Raw genomic sequence first — 21,145 nt, forward strand, 5'->3', positions numbered from 1 at the left:
GCCGAGAGCATCACCCTCCTACCTTTTTTGTCTCATTTCCCATGACTCATTCCTCCTTGCCACACATTTCTCCTAAACTTCTGTCATGGCCTTTCATGTCTTTTTTTTACTACTTGTATTTTCATGTGCTTTTGGCCTTGCCATAATGCCTTTGCATCTTTAGCAGTGTGATGAGTATTCACTCATTCTTTAAAACCTGGCTTTCTCCTCCTGAACCCATACTAAAACATGTATATTTCCTCCATCTCAATTACTTGTTTCTGCCACCATGTTCCCTAGGAACCATATACATACCTCCTATTATTAGCACAGAACACTCTTAGGTATATTAGATATATTAGATCACTACTGTATGTTTATTGAATTGACGAAAAATTCATATACATTTGGCTCCCATATTAGCCATAAGACTGATTTTCAGTCAGAGTACCTTGCAAAGTCTATCTTAATTCATGGCCATTTTACATCCAACTGCAATTAAAGACTTTTTTTTTTTAAGATTTTATTTATTTATTTGAGAGAGAGGCAGTGAGAGAGAGCATGAGTGTGGAGAAGGTCAGAGGGAGAAGCAGACTCCCCGTGGAGCTGGGAGCCTGATGTGGGACTCAATCCCGGGACTTTGGGATCATGAGCTGAGCCGAAAGCAGTCGTCCAACCAACTGAGCCACCCAGGAGTCCCTAAAGGCATTTTTTTTTAAACCATATATTCCTGATTGAGATAGTGTTAAGAGTTGGTATATGACATTTGAATACCAGTGTACATTTTAGTGCTTATTTACATATTCTACATTGCTTTTATTCATTCAGGTCACTGATTTTTACACTTTCGGATATCTTTCTCTTAGACAATATGAGATGTCCAAATATATCTACTCATTTTCCTTTTAGCTGTGGAAGAACAATGCGAGTTTTGATTCAATAGGAAAGAAAGGAATTTATGAGTCTGAATTTTCTTCAGAGTAGGATTATTACATCGACAATATACCAATTAATGGGAAATAAGGGAATTTAAATTTTATTGGCCAAGTTAATAATTTCTAGATTGAATTATGTTTGTAAATTGTTTTTAAGAATGATTTAAGCTAGAGGCTACTAATGAAATGAAAGCTATCAAACACTTACAGAAAGTCATAATGTCCACAATGCCCCTTATTGAGAACTTATTAAATACCATAAACTACTAGGTGATTGATCTCTCTTTATATGTAAATCTGTGTTGTCTGTTTATTGATCTATTGGGTACCTAATATATGCCAGATACTATAACAGGCACTAAATTATTTTTAAATTCTTTTAACTGAGTTTGAATTAGAGATTATTATTCCCGTGTTTTAGATGGGGAAGATAAGACACAGTGATTAATTTGCCAGCTAGTAAGTGGGTTAGCTAAGGACTAAACTGTGGTCTTCTGGGTGTCATAGAATATCTGTTAACAATTTCTACATCTGGCTGCTTTGCATTATTTACTTTTTTTCTATGTGGTGTTTTGGTGCTGGATCTTTCTTGAATATTGTTTGTTATATAAAATTCTAACAGAAATGCTTTGATAGTTGACAGAGCTATTTTCCCAATATTGAATTTTGGGAGATGGTTATAATTTCTTTATCATGACAGTTTTATGTAGTTTCATATCACAGTGTCATTCAATAAGAATTTAGTCTTAAATTTTACAGTTTTTAAAACCAAGAAAAAAGTAACTCATACATTTACAGATTATGTGCTTTTAAAGTTTAAGATTATTTAATTATAAAATCACTTATAATTATTCATATCTTTTAAACAGGTACCAAGTACTTGCTTTTGCAACAGATGCAGATAAAAGACAGGAGACTGAACAACAAAAACTTGGTTCTGGAAAAAGACTTATTGTAAGGCCTTTTTTAATTTACAAAAATTTCAGTAATGTCATATTTAACCACCTTTTTTTTTTTTTCAGAATAAAAATTCCTGGGAAGAAGTTTTAAAAAATATTTATTTTACCTATTTTTCTTTTCTATGTTATGAGTCTATCAATGGGCAAAAATTTAGTTGGCTATTATTGAGCAATGGAGACACATGCCTGGTCCTGTTATAATTTATTAGATTATAAAGTTGCATCACTAGAATTATAAATGTTCAGATGAGGTCACTTTTAACTGATGTGATTATAAACCAACATAGCAAAGAGACAAAAATTAAAAAAACAAAACAAAACACCTTTATCTATTCATCTGCCATCAGAAAGGATGAATAGCCAACATTTGCATCAACATGGATGGAACTGGAGGAGATTATACGGAGCGAAATAAGTCAAGCAGAGAAAAGACAATTATCATATGGTTTCACTTATTTGTGAAACATAAGGAGTAGCATGAAGGACATTAGGAGAAGGTAGGGAAAAATGAAGGGGGAGAAATCAGAGGGGAAGAGGAACCCTGAGAGACTATGGACTCCAGGAAACAAATTGAATGTTTTGGGAGGGGTGGGGGAGATATAATAGCCCGGTACAGGGTATTAAGGAAGGCACATTTTCCATGGAGCACTGGGTGTTATATGCAAACAGCAAATCGTGGAACACTACATCAAAAACTAATGATGTACTGTATGGTGACTAACATAACATAAAAACAATAACAACAAAAAAACAACCTTTAATAGACAAAAATATTGATACGAGTGGGCATGTGATTAAATATATAGGTAAAAGATAAAAAAATTTATAGCTTACAAAGATAAAATTGGCTCAAACAAAGGTGGACATTTGGTAACTTGAGAAATAGTTTGAAGAAAAATTGTAAATGATAAAATGAAAAAAATTATAAATGTAAATGTAAATGATAAATTGTAAATGATAGAAATAGTTTGAAGAAAAATATAAATGAAAAATTATAAAAGAAAAATTGTAAAATGATAAATTAGGGAATAGATGATGGTTATGAACTCTTTTTTTTTTTAAAGATTTTATTTATTTATTTGACAGAGATCACAAGCAGGCGAGGGGGTGGGTAGCAGGCTCCCTGCTGAGCAGAGAGCCCCATGTGGGGCTCGATCCCAGGACCCTGAGATCATGACCTGAGCCGAAGGCAGAGGCTTTAATCCACTGAGCCACCCAGGCGCCCCGGTTATGAACTCTTTATCCTGAGAACCTCCATGGACAGGAAGGAAAAACAGAAGGAACTGAAAATTATAATGGGAATAGTAAAGTGTATTTCAGGTGGACACATATGAAAGAAACCACATTAAGAAATAATGTGGAATTTAGAGTACCAAGGTAGGAAGATTAGAGAAAACCAATTTTTTGTATTAGGCTATAGAAATTAAGGTAGGAAGGAAGGCTAACTTGAAAAGTGCCAAGAATGAGATGAAAAAATATTTCTTAATAATAGAAAAGTGAAAGAGCACAGGATATACAAATATGACATACTTTTTCATGGAATTTGGAGGTGCCATACTGATAACAGTTAAATCATAGGCTTTGGAGTCAGTTTTTTTTTTTTTTTAAAGGTTTATTTATTTATTTTAGAGAGAGAGGAGAGAGAGTACACGTGTGAGTAGGGGCAGGGCAGAGGGGGAGAATCCTCAAGCAGACTCCTTACCAAGCACAGAGCCAATGTGTGGCTGGGGCTTCATCTCACAACCCATGAGGTCATGACCTGAGCTGAAACCAAGAGTTGGATACTTAATGGACAGATCTTAAAAACTATACTTATTACTGATTTTGAGCAAATTTGAGCAAGTTTGTTAACCTTGCTAAATCTCAGTTTTCTCAGTTGTCAAATGGTGATAGTATCTATTTTACAATGTTGCCCTTATATATATATAGATAGATACATATCTATATGTATATGTGTTTAGATATGTATATACATATATATATATATTCAGCACTTAGCAAAGTATCTAGATGATGAAGATGATATTGATAATGGTAGTCAAATTGTCCTTGACCACCTCCTCAATCGTGGTTTTCTTCCATTTGTCCCTTATATTCTGCACACCAACCACATGGGCATTTCATTGTTCCAGATATTCCATGGTTGTTCTTGATTCAAGGCTTCTGGACATATTTTTTATTTAGTCTGGAATACCCTTTACTTATTAATTGTACATGTTTATTGATACTGTTCTGTGCCTTACACTGAGGATAAATCCCGAAGGCAATTACAGTTGAGTGATTTTCCCATTCTCCTTTAATTAATAAGTAGAGTAAGAAATGGCAGTAAAGGGGCACCGGGGTGGCTCGGTGGGTTAAGCCTCTGCTTTCGGCTCAGGTCATGATCCTAGAGTCCTAGGATCGAGCCCCATGTCAGGCTCTCTGCTCAGTGGAGAGCCTGCTTCCTCCTCTCTCTCTCTCTGCCTGCTTCTCTGCCTACTTGTGATCTCTGTCAAATAAATAAATAAATAAAATCTTAAAAAAAAAAAAAAAAGAAATGGCAGTAAAACTTGCTTTCATATACCACAGTCACTTGGCAGGACTGTGTTGCCATGGAACATTAAGTCTATTGCAGAGAAACAAAAATTTTATCCATTGGAATGCTTTTAATAAAGTAGTTGTGGGAAGGCAGTTAAAAGCTGCCTATGTTACTCAGAGCTACCTCTTAACTATTTGTTGATTTCTAATTTAATTCTTTTGTGGTCAGGTAAATACTTTCTATGACTTTGAATTCTTTCAGATGTTTTGATATTTGTTTTATAGCCTAGAATATGGTCTATCTTGGTAAATCTTCATTGAGCACTGGAAAAGAATGTCTATTTTTCAGATGTTCTTGGGTATCCTGTAGATGTCAGTTAGATTGGATGACAGCATTGTTCAGATCTTCTATATCCTTATTAGTTTTTATTCTTTTTTAACGAATTTCTGTTATTTATTCAGGGGAGGGGTATTGAAATCTGACTGTGGATTGTCTGTTTCTTCTTGAAATTTTGTCAGTCTGTTGCTTCATGTATTTTGAAATTCCTTTGTTAGGTACATAAACATTTAAGATTGTTATGTCTCATGATGAACATATACCCTTTTCATTATCAAATAACCCTCTCTTTTTTTGCTATGGTAACATTCTTCTTTTGGTGAGTGTTGTTCTGATATATCTGTTTCCATCTTTTTACTTTTATCCAGTTTGTGTTTTTGTGGTGAAAATGTATTTCCTGTAAGCAGCACGTAGTTGGGTCTTGCTTTTTTGCTTAGTATGATATGCTCTGTCTTCTAATTTGTTTTGTAGACAATTTACATTTCATGTGATTATTAATATGGGTAGGTTTAAGAATGTCACGCCATTTGATTTCTGTTTGTCCCATCTGTTCTTTGTTTCCATTTTCCTGTTTTTCTGCTTTCAAATTTTAGAGTTATTCAGTATTTTGTATGATTCCATTTTTTTTTAAAGATTTATTTATTTATTTATTTGACAGAGAGAGTTCACAAGGAGGCAGAGAGGCAGGCAGACAGAGAGCAGGAAGCAGGCTCCCTGCTGAGCAGAGAGCCCGATGCGGGGCTCGATCCCAGGACCCTGAGATCACGACCTGAGCCGAAGGCAGCGGCTTAACCACTGAGCCACCCAGGCGCTCCTGTATGATTCCATTTTATCTTTGTTGGCTTATTAGCCATAATTCCTTGTTTTGTTATTTTAGGAGTTGTTTTAGAGTTTATAGTATTTAACTTATCATGATCTACTCTCAGTGATATTACACTATTTCACGTATAAGAACCATACTTCTGTGTCTCAGCCTTTGTGTTTTGTCATATGCTTTATTTTTATATACACTGTAAACTCCATATTACATTGTTACTATTTTTGTTTAAATGGCCAATATCTTTTAATGTGATTTAGATGATAAGAAAAAATATATTTCCTCATGTGGTTACCATTTCTGGTACTCTTCATTATTTGTGTAGGCCGTATTTCCAACTGGTGTCATTTTTTTTCCTCCTGAAGGACTTGCTATTACATTTCTTTCAGTGTGAGTCCACTGCTGATGAATTCTTTTAGCTTTTCTATGTCTCAAAAAGTGTTTTTTGCTTTTATGTTTGAAAATATATTCTTTGGGGGCGCCTGGGTGGCTCAGTGGTTTAAGCCTCTGCCTTCAGCTCAGGTCATGATCTCAGGGTCCTGGGATCGAGCCCCACATGGGGCTCTCTGCTCAGCAGGGAGCCTACTACCCCCCCACCCCCACCTGCCTACTTGTGATCTCTGTCAAATAAATGAATAAAATCTTAAAGAAAAAAAAGAAAATATGTTCTTTGGGTGTAAGATTTTAGTTTGACAGATTTTTGCCTCCCTGGCATTTTAAGAGGTTGCTCTTTCTTGCTCCCATTGTTTCTCATGAGAAATCTGCCTGCATTCTTATCTTTTGTTCCTCTTTTCATAATATCTTTCTTCTCTGACTGCTGTTCTGATTTTCTCTTACCACCTTTTTTAAGCAATTAGGCTATGATGTGCTTTGTGTGGTTTTCTTTATTTTGCACTTAAGATTTGTAGAGCTTCTTGTATCTGTGAATTTATAGTTTTCATGAAAATTTAAAAAATTTTAATTCTTAATTCTTCAAACTTTCTTTCTTTTTTTTTTTTTAATGTTCCATTTCTTCTCTCCTCTGGGGACTCCAGTTACACATACATTAGTCTACTTGAAGTTATCCTGTAGCTCACAGATTTTATTTTCATTAAAACTTTTTTCTATATTATTTAGATAACTAAAAGATAACTTTTGGCATGTTTTCAAGATTACTAATCTTTTCTCTATAATGTCTAATCTGGTGTTAATTCTCATGGTTTTCATCTTTATAAGTCAATTTGGTTTCCTTTTTTTGTTATATCTTCTATGTCTCTACTTAACTTTTTGAAGATATAGAATACAATTATAATAATTATTTTAATGTCCTTGTTTTCTAATTCAAACACTTGCATCAGTTTTGAGTCATTTTCAGTTGATTTATTTATCTCTTTGTGAATCATATTTTCTTATTTTTTTACATGTCTACGGATATTTTATTAGATGCCAGATATAGTCATTTTACTTTTGGGTGCCAGACATTTTTGTATTCCTGTAACTGTTCTTGAGCTTAGGCCTGGGGTACAGTAATGGTACTTGGACAGTTTGATCCTTTTGGGTTGTTAGTTAGGACCAGAGCAGCACTCATCCTGAAGCAGCTTACTCCGCACTCCTGAGACAACACCCTTCTGAGTGCTCTGCTTAGCTTCCTTTGAATCATGAGTTGTTCCAATGTGGCTGGCAGGCACAGGCAGTATTCCGGGTGGTATGAGTGCTGGGTGGTGTTAATTCTAATCCTTTGGGGGTGGTTCTTTCCCTGGCTTTGGGTAGTTTCCTTACATGAATGTGTTGATAAGTACTCAGATGAATATTTGAGAGGATTCTTTATAGCTGTCAAAGTTCTGTCTCTGTGCTACTCTCCTGCTTTTGGCATGCTGTCTTGTGAAGTCAGCTGCTTTGGTTTCACTGAACTCCCAGTGTTCATTTCCTCAATTCGGGGAATTTGCTGGGCCTTGCTTGGGTTCCTCCTCCTGTGCCATGGCCTGAAAACTGTCTCACGGATAGAGCAGTCATACCACTCACCTCATTTGTTTTGTTTTCAAGGGATTGCTGTCCTTTGTTGTCTGATATTCAGTGCCCTGCAAACTGGTGTTTCATATGTTTTGTCCATGTTGTATTGTTTCAGGTGGGATCGTAGTCTTTTTCCTATTACTCTGTCTTGGCTGAAAGTGGGAGAGTTTTTAAATAATTATTCTCAGTAAACTTCTGTGTTTTTTGAGACTCATTAATTTAGAATGTGATGTATTTCCCTAAGGTGAAGTTACAGAGAATGGCACTAAGTACCTAGTGAATTGAAAGTGTTTATTGACTGGATCTCAGCCTGTAGCCTCAGAAAATTGGTTTGCCTATCCATTCTGAATGAAGTGTATCTGCCCAAGTTATAGACAGTGATTTTTTTTCTTTCTTTCTTTTCTTTTTTTTGGGAGAGGGAGAGAAGGGGGGTAGGGGCAGTAGGAGTGGGGAGAGAGAGGATCTTAAGCAGGCTCCAGTCCCAGCATGGAACCTGATGTGGGGCTTGATCTCATGACCCTGGGATCATGACCTGAGCCGAAATCAAGAGTCGGCAGCTTAACCAACTGAGCCACCAGGTATGCTAACAAGGATATTTAATGCTAGAATGCTGGCCTATTAAGATGTAAGGAGAAATGTGACTCATGGGATGACATTTATGGTTTGTGTACAGTGGAATGTTTTCATGTAGGTAAGCTCCACTTGAACTTAATGGTAACTGAATAGTTTCTTAGTGTTGAATCCTGATTCAGGTAAGATAATCTGGTCATCCACCTATGTTGTCTTCCTCCTTCAGGTTGTTTTTATACACACACCGATAATATTTGTTCTTCTCCAGCCCCATTTGGATTTCATACCTTTTTCAGATATTTTAATACCCGAAGTAAATAAATATCTAAGTCATATCTTGATGGCCAGAAATTTGTATCTTTAATGTGAGTTTTCATCCCTCTTCTTTGATCCATTATTTGTTGTTTATAGCCTAACTTTGATGGCAGTCTTACTCCCTCTTTGTCCAGATGCTTTTGTGTAGCCATCTCACTGTGACTGCCATATACAGTATATGTCAGCCAATGTTATTCCTCTTTTCTGCTTTTTTTTAAATTTAAAAATATTAATTGATTGGGGACTGAATTCTAAAAAGCATGTTCATTACATTCATTCCTTTATTATTTTAAGAAACATTTCTTAAACACTGGCCGTGTTCCAGAGATATGGAATTACCCTGGAGTAGCTCTTGAGGTATAGAGGATCCTGTCTATATTACTGGGACAGCTTAATAACTGCTCTGTATATACATATGGATATATTTTTAAATTGTCTTTATATTAAAACATTATAGTTACAACTGCATTGGTTAGGTTTTACTGATTACTGAATTTGATTTATGAAGTAAACACAATATGGAAATTTTTCTTAGGGAAATTTTTCAGTGAAGCAGATAACCTCTTTATGTGTATGTACATTTTTTTTGAGCAAGTCATGGTCCATCCTTTTCTGTCATAGGATCTTTGTTTAGGTGGCTCACTTTGCATAGGGCATTCTCTCACCCAATTCTCTGCCTGCCTTTCCCCCCGCTCCAGGTTTTTTGAAGTATAATTGATAAATACAAATTGTATAAATTTATAGTAAACTACATCTTTTGGTATATATATATCTATATCTATATCTATATCTATCTATCTATCTATCTATCTATCTATCACCTCTCATAGTTACCTTTTTTATGTTAACATTAAGTGTCCAGAATTTATTCATTCTATGTAACTGAAATTTTCTACCCATTGGCCAGGATCTTCTCATTTCCCTCTTCCCCCAGACCTTGGCAACCACCATTCCACTCTCTGCTTATATAAGTTTACCTTTTTTAGATTCCACATAAAAGTGAGATCATGCAGTGTTTGTTTTTCTGTGCCTGGCTTATTTCACTTAGCATAATGCCCTCCACGTTCATTCATGTTGTCACAAATGGCAGGATTTCCTTCTTTTTAAAAGCTGATAATATTCCATTAAATTATACACATTATATAGTGTATATTTTATATATAATATCTCAATGTTCTTTATACATTTATCCATCAGTGGACATTTTGGTTGATTCGGTATCTTGGCTATTCATATAATGCTGCAGTGACCATGGGAATGTAGTTATCTTTTCAATATCCTGTTTTCATTTCCTTTGAATATATGCCCAGAAGTACAATTGCTGGATCATAAGTCATTCTATTTTTAATTTTTTGAGAACCCTCCCTGCCATTTTCCATAGTAGCTATACCAATTTGCATTCCTACCAACAGTGCACAAGGATTCTCTTTTTTCTACATCCTTGCCAGTACTTGTTATCTCTTGTCTTTTTAATAATAACCATTCTAACAGGTGTGAGGTGATATCTCATTGTGGTTTTGATTTGCATTTCCTTGATGATTTAGTGATGTTGAGCATTTTTCGTATACCTGTTGGCCATTTGTATATCTTTGGAGAAGTAACTGCTCAGTTTTTTGCTTATTTTTAAATCAGGCTATTTTCTTGCTGTTGAGTTGTCTAGTTCCTTATGTATTTTTAAATATTAACCCCTTATTGGATAGGTGGTTTGCAAGTATTTTCTCCCATTCCACACATTATTTCTTTACTCTGTTAATTGTTTCCTTTGCTGTGCAGGGACTTCTTAGTTTGTTGCAACCCCTTTTGTCTATTTTTATTGTTGTTGCCAGTGCTTTTGAGGTCATATCCGAAAAATCATTGCCCAAATGAAAGACAAAAATCTTTTCCTAATTTTTCTTTCTAGTAGTTTTACAAATTCAGGTCTTATATGTCTTTAGCCTATTTTGAGTTGATTTTTGGATATGGCATGAGATAGGGGTCCAATTTCACTCCTCCGTATGTGGATATTGAGTTTTCCCATCACCATTTATTAAAGAGACTGTCTTTATTTTACGTTCTTGATACCTTTGTTGAAGGTCAATTGACTGTGAATGCATTTATTTCTCAGCTCTTTTCTGTTCTTTTGGTCTCGGGTTTTTTGTTTGTTTGTTTGTTTTGTTTTTGTTTTTAAAGCCAGCAGTGTGCTTATTACTAAGTATAGCTTTGTGGTGTATTTTAAAATCATGTGATTTGATGCTTCCAGCTTTGTTCTTTTTGCTCAAGATTTCTTTGGCTATTTGGAGTCTTTTGTGGTTCTGTATAAATCTTAGGATTTTTGGTATATTTCTGTGAAAAATGCCATTGGAATTTTGATAGAGATTTGAAACTGTAGATCACTTTGGTAGTATGGTCATTTTAATACTAGTAATCATTCTAAGTGATGTACATAGCATATCTTTCCACTTATTAGTGTTTTCCAGTTTATCGATTTTTTTTTAATTAATTTTATTTTTTATAAACATATAATGTATTTTTATCCCTGGGGGTACAGGTCTGTGAATCACCAGGTTTACATACTTCACAGCACTCACCATAGCACATACCCTCCCCAGTGTCCATAATCCCACCCCCCTCCCAACCCCCCCTCCCCCCATCAACCCTCAGTTTGTTTTGTGAGATTAAGAGTCACTTATGGTTTGTCTCCCTCCCAATTCCATCTTGTTTCATTTACTCTTCTCCTACCCCCTTAACACCCCATGTTGCATCTCCTCTCCCTCATATCAGGGAGATCATATGATAGTTGTCTTTCTCCCATTGACTCATTTCGCTAAGCATGATACCCTCTAGTTCCATCCACGTCGTCGCAAATGGCAAGATTTCATTTCTTTTGATGGCCGCATAGTATTCCATTGTGTATATATACCACATCTTCTTTATCCATTCGTCTGTTGATGGACATCTAGGTTCTTTCCATAGTTTGGCTATTGTAGACATTGCTGCTCTAAACATTCGGGTGCACGTGCCCCTTCGGATCACTACGTTTGTATCTTTAGGGTAAATACCCAGCAGTGCAATTGCTGGGTCATAGGGTAGTTCTATTTTCAACTTTTTGAGGAACCTCCATGCTGTTTTCCAGAGTGGTTGCACCAGCTTGCATTCCCACCAACAGTGTAGGAGGGTTCCCCTTTCTCCGCATCCTCGCCAGCATCTGTCATTTCCTGACTTGTTAATTTTAGCCATTCTGACTGGTGTGAGGTGATATCTCATGGTGGTTTTGATTTGTATTTCCCTGATGCCGAGTGATGTGGAGCACTTTTTCATGTGTCTGTTGGCCATCTGGATGTCTTCTTTGCAGAAATGTCTGTTCATGTCCTCTGCCCATTTCTTGATTGGATTATTTGTTCTTTGGGTGTTGAGTTTGCTAAGTTCTTTATAGATTTTGGACACTAGCCCTTTATCTGATATGTCATTTGCAAATATCTTCTCCCATTCTGTCAGTTGTCTTTTGGTTTTGTTCACTGTTTCCTTTGCTGTGCAAAAGCTTTTGATCTTGATAAAATCCCAATAGTTCATTTTTGCCCTTGCTTCCCTTGCCTTTGGCGATGTTCCTAGGAAGATGTTGCTGCGGCTGAGGTCGAAGAGGTTTTTGCCTGTGTTATCCTCAAGGATTTTGATGGATTCCTTTCTCACATTGAGATCCTTCATCCATTTTGAGTCTATTTTCGTGTGTGGTGTAAGGAAATGATCCAATTTTATTTTTCTGCATGTGGCTGTCCAATTTTCCCAACACCATTTGTTGAAGAGGCTGTCTTTTTTCCATTGGACATTCTTTCCTGCTTTGTCGAAGATGAGTTGACCATAGAGTTGAGGGTCTATTTCTGGGCTCTCTATTCTGTTCCATTGATCTATGTGTCTGTTTTTGTGCCAGTACCATGCTGTCTTGATGATGACAGCTTTGTAATAGAGCTTGAAGTCCGGAATTGTGATGCCACCAACTTTGGCTTTCTTTTTCAATATTCCTTTGGCTATTCGAGGTCTTTTCTGGTTCCATATAAATTTTAGGATGATTTGTTCCATTTCTTTGAAAAAAATGGATGGTACTTTGATAGGAATTGCATTAAATGTGTAGATTGCTTTAGGTAGCATAGACATTTTCACAATATTTATTCTTCCAATCCAGGAGCATGGAACATTTTTCCATTTCTTTGTGTCTTCCTCAATTTCTTTCATGAGTACTTTATAGTTTTCTGGGTATAGATTCTTAGTCTCTTTGGTTAGGTTCATTCCTAGGTATCTTATGGTTTTGGATGCAATTGTAAATGGGATTGACTCCTTAATTTCTCTTTCTTCTGTCTTGTTGTTGGTGTAGAGAAATGCAACTGATTTCTGTGCATTGATTTTATATCCTGACACTTTACTGAATTCCTGTACAAGTTCTAGCAGTTTTGGAGTGGAGTCTTCTGGGTTTTCCACATATAGTATCATATCATCTGCGAAGAGTGATAGTTTGACTTCTTCTTTGCCGATTTGGATGCCTTTAATTTCCTTTTGTTGTCTGATTGCTGAGGCTAGGACTTCTAGTACTATGTTGAATAGCAGTGGTGATAACGGACATGCCTGCTGTGTTCCTGACCTTAGTGGAAAAGCTTTCAATTTTTCTCCATTGAGAATGATATTTGCTGTGGGTTTTTCATAGATGGCTTTGATAATATTGAGGTATGTGTCCTCTATCCCTACACTTTGAAGAGTTTTGATCAGGAAGGGATGCTGTACTTTGTCAAATGCTTTTTCAGCATCTATGGAGAGTATCATATGGTTCTTGTTCTTTCTTTTATTAATGTGTTGTATCACATTGATTGATTTGTGGATGTTGAACCAGCCTTGCAGCCCTGGAATAAATCCCACTTGGTCGTGGTGAATAATCCTTTTAATGTACTGTTGAATCCTATTGGCTAGTATTTTGGCGAGAATTTTTGCATCTGTGTTCACCAAGGATATTGGTCTGTAGTTCTCTTTTTTGTTGGGATCCTTGTCTGGTTTTGGGATCAAGGTGATGCTGGCCTCATAAAATGAGTTTGGAAGTTTTCCTTCCATTTCTATTTTTTGGAACAGTTTCAGGAGAATAGGAATTAGTTCTTCTTTAAATGTTTGGTAGAATTCCCCCGGGAAGCCATCTGGCCCTGGGCTTTTGTTTGTTTGGAGATTTTTGATGACTGCTTCAATCTCCTTACTGCTTATGGGTCTGTTGAGGCTTTCTATTTCTTCCTGGTTCAGTTGTGGTAGTTTATATGTCTCTAGGAATGCATCCATTTCTTCCAGATTGTCAAATTTGTTGGCGTAGAGTTGCTCATAGTATGTTCTTATAATTGTCTGTATTTCTTTGCTGTTCGTTGTGATCTCTCCTCTTTCATTCATGATTTTATTTATTTGGGTCCTCTCTCTTTTCTTTTTGATAAGTCTGGCCAGGGGTTTATCAATCTTATTAATTCTTTCAAAGAACCAGCTCCTAGTTTCGTTGATTTGTTCTATTGTTTTTTTTGTTTCTATTTCATTGATTTCTGCTCTGATCTTTATGATTTCTCTTCTCCTGCTGGGTTTAGGGCTTCTTTCTTGTTCTTTCTCCAGCTCCTTTAGGTGTAGGGTTAGGTTGTGTACCTGAGACCTTTCTTGTTTCTTGAGAAAGGCTTGTATTGCTATATATTTTCCTCTCAGGACTGCCTTTGTTGTGTCCCACAGATTTTGAACCGTTGTGTTTTCATTATCATTTGTTTCCATGAATTTTTTCAATTCTTCTTTAATTTCCTGGTTGACCCATTCATTCTCTAGAAGGATGCTGTTTAGTCTCCATGTATTTGGGTTCTTTCCAAATTTCCTCTTGTGATTGAGTTCTAGCTTCAGAGCATTGTGGTCTGAAAATATGCAGGGAATGATTCCAATCTTTTGATAACGGTTGAGACCTGATTTAGGACCAAGAATGCGATCTATTCTGGAGAATGTTCCATGTGCACTAGAGAAGAATGTGTATTCTGTTGCTTTGGGATGAAAAGTTCTGAATATATCTGTGATGTCCATCTGGTCCAGTGTGTCATTTAAGGCCTTTATTTCCTTGTTGATCTTTTGCTTGGATGATCTGTCCATTTCAGTGAGGGGAGTGTTAACGTCCCCTACTATTATTGTATTATTGTCGATATGCTTCTTTGATTTTGTTATTAATTGGTTTATATAGTTGGCTGCTCCCACGTTAGGGGCATAGATATTTAAAATTGTTAGTTCCTCTTGTTGGATAGTTCCTTTGAGTATGATATAGTGTCCTTCCTCATCTCTTATTGTAGTCTTGGCTTAAAATCTAATTGATCTGATATAAGGATTGCCACTCCTGCTTTCTTCTGATGTCCATTAGCATGGTAAATTCTTTTCCACCCCCTCACTTTAAATCTGGAGGTGTCTTCAGGTTTAAGATGAGTTTCTTGTAGGCAACATATAGATGGGTTTTGTTTTTTTATCCATTCTGATACCCTGTGTCTTTTGATTGGGGCATTTAGCCCATTAACATTCAGGGTAAGTATTGAGAGATATGAATTTAGTGCCATTGTATTGCCTGTAAGGTGACTGTTATTGTATATTGTCTCTGTTTCTTTCTGATCTACTTCTTTTAGGGTCTCTCTTTGCTTAGAGGACCCCTTTCAGTATTTCCTGTAGAGCTGGTTTGGTGTTTGCAAATTCTTTCAGTTTTTGTTTGTCCTGGAAGCTTTTAATCTCTCCTTCTATTTTCAATGATAGCCTAGCTGGATATAGTATTCTTGGCTGCATGTTTTTCTCGTTTAGTACTCTGAATATATCATGCCAGCTCTTTCTGGCCTGCCAGGTCTCTGTGGATAAATCTGCTGCCAATCTAATATTTTTACCATTGTTAAAATTGTTACAGACTTTTTTTCCCTGGCTGCTTTCAGGATCTTCTCTTTGTCACTAAGACTTGTCAATTTTACTATGAGGTGACGGGGTGTGGACCTATTCTTATTGATCTTGAGGGGGGTTCTCTGAACCTCCTGGATTGTGATGCTTGTTCCCTTTGCCATATTGGGGAAATTCTCTCCAATAATTCTCTCCAATATACCTTCTGCTCCCCTCTCTGTTTCCTCTTCTTCTGGAATCCCAATTATTCTAATGTTGTTTCGTCTTATGGTGTCACTTATCTCTCGAATTCTCCCCTCGTGGTCCAGTAGCTGTTTGTCCCTCTTTTGCTCAGCTTCTTTATTCTCTGTCATTTGGTCCTCTATATCGCTAATTCTTTCTTCTGCCTCATTTATCCTAGCCATCAGAGCCTCCATTTTTGTTTGCACCTCATTAATAGCTTTTTTGATTTCAACTTGGTTAGATTTTAGTTCTTTTATTTCTCCAGAAAGGGCTTTTATATCTCCCGAGAGGGTTTCTCTAATATCTTCCATGCCTTTTTCGAGCCCGGTAGAACCTTGAGAATCGTCATTCTGAACTCTGGATCTGACATATTACCAATGTCTGTATTGATTAGGTCCCTAGCCTTTCGTACTGCCTCTTGTTCTTTTTTTTGTGGTGAATTTTTCCGCCTTGTCATTTTGTCCAGATAAGAGTAGATGAAGGAGCAAGTAAAATACTAAAAGGGTGGCAACAACCCCAGGAAAATATGCTTTAGCCAAATCAGAAGAGATCCCAAATCGTGGGGGGGGGGGAGAAAGGGGATAAAAAGAGGTTCAGAAAGAAAGAAAAAAAAATTAAAAAAAGAAAACCAATAAAGAAAAAGTATATAAAGGAAAAAAATATATATATATTAGATAAACTAGTTAAAAAATGTTAAAAAAGAAAAGGGTAAAAGTTAACAAAATTTAGCAGAAGAAGAAAAAAAATTGAAAAAGAAAAGAAAAAAAAATTAATTTAACTGCAAGGCTAAAGAATCATGGGGAGAAAGCCATGAGTTCCCTGCTTTGCTTTCTCCTACTCTGGAATTCCGCCGCTCTCCTTGGTATTGAAACTACACTCCTTGGTAGGTGAACTTGGTCCTTGCTGGGTTTCTTGCTGATCTTCTGGGGGAGGGGCCTGTTGTAGTGATTCTCAAGCGTCTTTGCCCCAGGCGGAGTTGCACCGCCCTTACCAGGGCCCGGGCTGAGTAATCCTCTCAGATTTGCTTTCGGGAACTTTTGTTCCCTGAGCACTTTCCGTAGAGTTCCAGAGGGCGGGAATGAAGATGGCGGCCTCCCGGTCTCCGGCCTGGAGGAGCCGAGAGCCTGGGGCCCCACTCCTCAGTGCGCCCCCAGAGAACAGCGCCCAATGACTCCCACCACCCTGGCCTCCGGCCGCGCTCCGAGCTGACCGAGCCTGCGACTGGTTCAAGGTAACCCCGAGCTGAGAGTCACTCCTCGGCTCTGTCTCTGTAGCCGGCTTCCCCGTTCTAATACCTGTGAGCTCTGCGACACTCAGACACCCCCGATCCTTCTGTGACCCTGCGGGACCTGAGGACACGCTGACCCCACGTGGGCTTCACCCCGGTTAAGCCTCTGGAGCGATGTCCCTCTGCGGAACAGACTTTTAAAAGTCCCGATTTTGTGCTCCGTTGCTCCGCCGCTCGCCGGGAGCCGGCCCCTCCCCCCGCGGTCTATCTTCCCGTCGCTTTGGATTCCCTTCTCCACCAGTCCTACCTTTCAGATAGTGGTTGATTTTCTGTTTCTAGAGTTGCTGTTCTTCTTCTCTTCGATCTCCCGTTGGATTTGTAGGTGTTTGCAATCTTTAGATAAGCTATCTAGCTGATCTCCCGCTACCTGAAGTAGTCTCAGCCTGCTACTTCTCAGCCATCTTGACTCCTCCCCCCAGTTTATCGATGTTTTATAGTTTTAATGTAAAGTCTTATACCTCCTTGTTTAAGTTTATATGAGTATTTTTTTCCTGCTCTATTCCGTAAATGTATGAGTAATTTTGAAGCACTAAAGAGCTTATATCATCTGGTAAAATATGGACAAAACCTTGTAGAGTGTGTAAAATATCAGAAATCTGGTCATCACACACAAAAAAGAAGTGAATGAAGACTAGCCAATTTTATGTTTGTTTTGTTGTAAAACAGTTTCTTAATTGTATTGATATGAAAGTGACTGAAATTATTTGTTTTTAACAACTAAATTGATTTTAAGTTTTCCTTTGTAGGTGGATTGGACTCTAAACATTGGAGAGCAAGCACTTGATATATGTATTGTCTCTTTTAATCAGTCAGCATCTTCTGTTTTTGTTCTTGGTGAAAGAAACTTTTTTTGCCTTAAGGATAATGGGCAGATTCGATTCATGAAGAAACTTGATTGTAGCCCAAGTTGTTTTCTCCCGTATTGCTCAGGTGTGTAGAAGGATTTTTCTTTTATCTTTTCCATATGTCAAGGCTACGTTATATACATCAGGAAAAGCCATATATTCACACACATATATTTTAAACATCTAGGAAAATAGTTTTTTACAGAACATGTAATGGAAATTTTAACTTTTAAAGTTCGAATACAAGTTTGATATAAAGCACACATTTGGTTTTGTCAGTCATTTTACTTTGCACAGAATGTCTTGGAGAATTGGCCTTAGGTATACATTTATGCTTTCCAAAATAGGGCAGTTCAAGATGTTTGCAAAAGAACACCAGATTCTTTTATAAGCAGAAAGTAGCATAGTAATGCCTATTGGAATGACTTATCTGTTGCCAGTGCCCAGTAAAAACCATTAGCTAACTGTGTTAAACATTAATGAAATTTATGCTTTGTTGATGAAATGCAAAAATGTTGGCCACTATCTACTTATAGTTCCCAAGTCTGTAAAATTATTTTTTAGTTTTTGATATTTGTGCTTGAAGTTGAAAAATACTATTTTATTACTTAAAATAAAATAAATACCTTATTACTTTATGCTTTTACATCAAGATGTTAGAATTAGTTTGTATCATAAATTCCTTAAAAGTGATGTACTATTGCAAATAACTGTTTTCTTATTATCCTCTTTCCTATATTGAATGTACAGTTTCTGAAGGAACAATAAATACTTTGATTGGAAACCATAATAACATGTTGCATATTTATCAGGATGTGACATTGAAGTGGGCCACTCAGCTTCCCCACATTCCTGTAGCAGTAAGAGTGGGCTGTGTACAGTAAGTGATTTAAATTTTTTTTAGGATCTTAGTCTAGGAATTCTGTAGAAGTTTAATGAAACAATAACAAGTGATTTTACCAGGAATAACAAGTGACATTATAGTGTGAATGTCAACAATGGAAATAATTTAAAATATAACTTTTATTGGAAAAGGATATAAAAAGGCCTTACATAGGCTCCATCAATCATTTTTATTTTATTTTAATTACCAGATAATTAAAATATGGTGTTATAATATGTTTCAGGTGTACAGTATAATGATTCAATAGTTCTATACATCACTCAGTGCTCATCATGACAAGTATACTCCTTATTCCCCTCAATCATTTTTATTTAGTATTTCTAGTGAAATGTCCTTTGTAAATCAAAGATTTAAAGAAAATGGCTTACCCGGTAGATTATTTTCTTTAAAATAGTAAAGGATTTATTCAAGCATTTGATGGGTTCCACTTAGAGGTCACTTATTGTTAGACTTGAGACTATTACACATCAAAACTTGTTTCAGACCTTATTATGTCCTGTGGTACAGGATTGCTAATGATTATGTATTTAAGACGGTTCAGATTTTAAAAAGGGTCAATTTTCCTTTAAAATGAAGATTAAATTCATACCTTAATTATCCAAAATAAGAGAAATGAGACTTAACTGTAATTTTTCTAGGTTGTCAGTATAGATGGCAAGATCCTGACAAACCTTTAGCATCTCAGATTATGTTTAGGGATTGAAGATCCCAGTAAATATGTAGAAACACAACTTTCTTTCTTTCTTTTTTAAAGAATTTATTTTTAAATAATCGCTACACTCAAAGTGGGGCTTGAACTCACAACCCTGAAACCATTTGTCAGCACACTCCACTGACCGAGTAGCCAGATCCCCTTAGAAACACAACTTTCTATAAAGCTTTATAGATTCCCTAGATCTAGTCAGTTTTGCTTATTTATAAAATTTTATTGAAATTTCTTTATTTGGGGTTTTATTTATTTGACACAGAGATAGAGAGTACAAGTAGGCAGAGCAGCAGGCAGGGGGAGAGGGAGAAGCAGGCTGTCTGCTGAGCAGGGAGCCCAACATGGGGCTATGTCCCAGGACCCTGGAATCATGACCTGAGCTGAAGGCAGCCACTTAACCAACTGAGCCACCCAGGCACCCTGATTTTATTGACATTTAAAAACCATGTGTAGAATTCTTCAGTGGTAACTATAGTATCTGATCAGTGTGACTAATTCCCCCAAATTAAGAGATTAGATGTGTATATTGTTGAAGCTCAATGAAGGGTATTCATATTTGCATTAATGGTTAATCCGAATTCTGAATATTATAAAAATAGAAACACCATTTTGAAAACATTGAGTATTTTAAAAATAAGTTGCTTTCTCATGTTTTTCGAGGAAACGCCATCATGTAATTGCTATGCACTTAACACAAATTGTAGTTATTTTGTATCTGAAGAAAAATACAAAATTTTGAGATTGACTTTTACAACAGCCACCAGATAGTCTTTTAAGTTCAACCAAACAATTAGATTCACCAGAGATTTTAAATCAGATTTACTTAGAAGGGTTTACAACAGAGAAAACATCTCGCCAGGAGGGCAATGTCAAGTATTTCTCTTCTGGGAGAGTAATTCTTGCAGCAGTCCCTATATCCATCCGAGAGCTGTTCTCTTTGGCCTCCCAAGTGACAGCTCAGGTGCAAGAAGACAGATCCACACTGGTGGGTATGTGGCACATCTTGGCTTATAGTCCACATGCCCCTGAAATTTAAATACAAAAAAAGTCATTGTAGTTTTTGTGTGTATGTGGGGCAGAGGAGAGGAATGGATGGAAAGATCTTACTGAGGCCACTTAATTGAAATACTTATTTAACCATATATTACTTACATGGGACATACCTATTTCAGGAGTCACTATACTCAGGGAAACTCAAAGATGTAGTTTCTGAGCAGATATTTATGGTTAATGTATGGTTTCAGTTCAGATGCATCTTATGAGTTAAGGGTCCAGAAATAACTGAAATTGTTAGGAATAAAAAACCAAATTTCCATGCAGGGTGCATCAAGATGATTATATTCACAAGTAGTCTGTTACCTCTAAACTTAGGCATTTGTAAGTGAAACTTCCTTTTTCTTCTCATAGCTTTTTCAACATCATAATTATAAACAGTTAAATGTAAATATTGCCATTAATGATTTATACAGTTAATTAATATATAGCAGTAACTTTTAATTATTCATTGGAAAAATTTTCTTATTTTTATGTACTTTAGTATATAAAAGTATAGAGTTCGACTAAAAGAATTTCATTGTAGTTTATATTAGAATTTTAAAAGTGATTATTATTGACTTACCTATAGTATATTTATGTTTAGAAGTTATCATTTGAAATTAGAAGCAGTGAAATAATTTTGCTTCTGCTTTTTTTGTTTTTTTAAGATTTTATTTATTTATTTGACAGACAGAGATTACAAGTAGGCAAGAGAAGCAGGCAGGGAGAGAGAGGAGGAAGCAGGCTCTCCACGGAGCAGAGAGCCCGATGTGGGGCTCCATCCCAGGACCCTGGGATCATGACCTGAGCCAAAAGCAGAGGCTTTAACCCACTGAGCC

General features: G+C 36.5%; 1 protein-coding gene across 2 annotated transcripts in view; it reads left to right on the top strand.

Annotated features, from left to right (window-relative positions):
- BBS9 (Bardet-Biedl syndrome 9) overlaps window positions 1–21,145 on the top strand; it is a 458,887-nt gene that overhangs the window by 110,854 nt on the left and 326,888 nt on the right. For both annotated transcript variants that reach the window (XM_047694606.1, XM_047694605.1), the window contains exons 7-9: window positions 1,784–1,868; window positions 17,563–17,746; window positions 18,412–18,541. In XM_047694606.1, the coding sequence (XP_047550562.1) occupies window positions 1,784–1,868; window positions 17,563–17,746; window positions 18,412–18,541 (399 nt within the window). The remainder of the gene's footprint in view (window positions 1–1,783; window positions 1,869–17,562; window positions 17,747–18,411; window positions 18,542–21,145) is intronic.

This window comes from Lutra lutra, chromosome 11, assembly GCF_902655055.1.
Source record: "Lutra lutra chromosome 11, mLutLut1.2, whole genome shotgun sequence".
In the NCBI taxonomy this organism is placed as follows: Eukaryota; Metazoa; Chordata; class Mammalia; order Carnivora; family Mustelidae; genus Lutra; species Lutra lutra.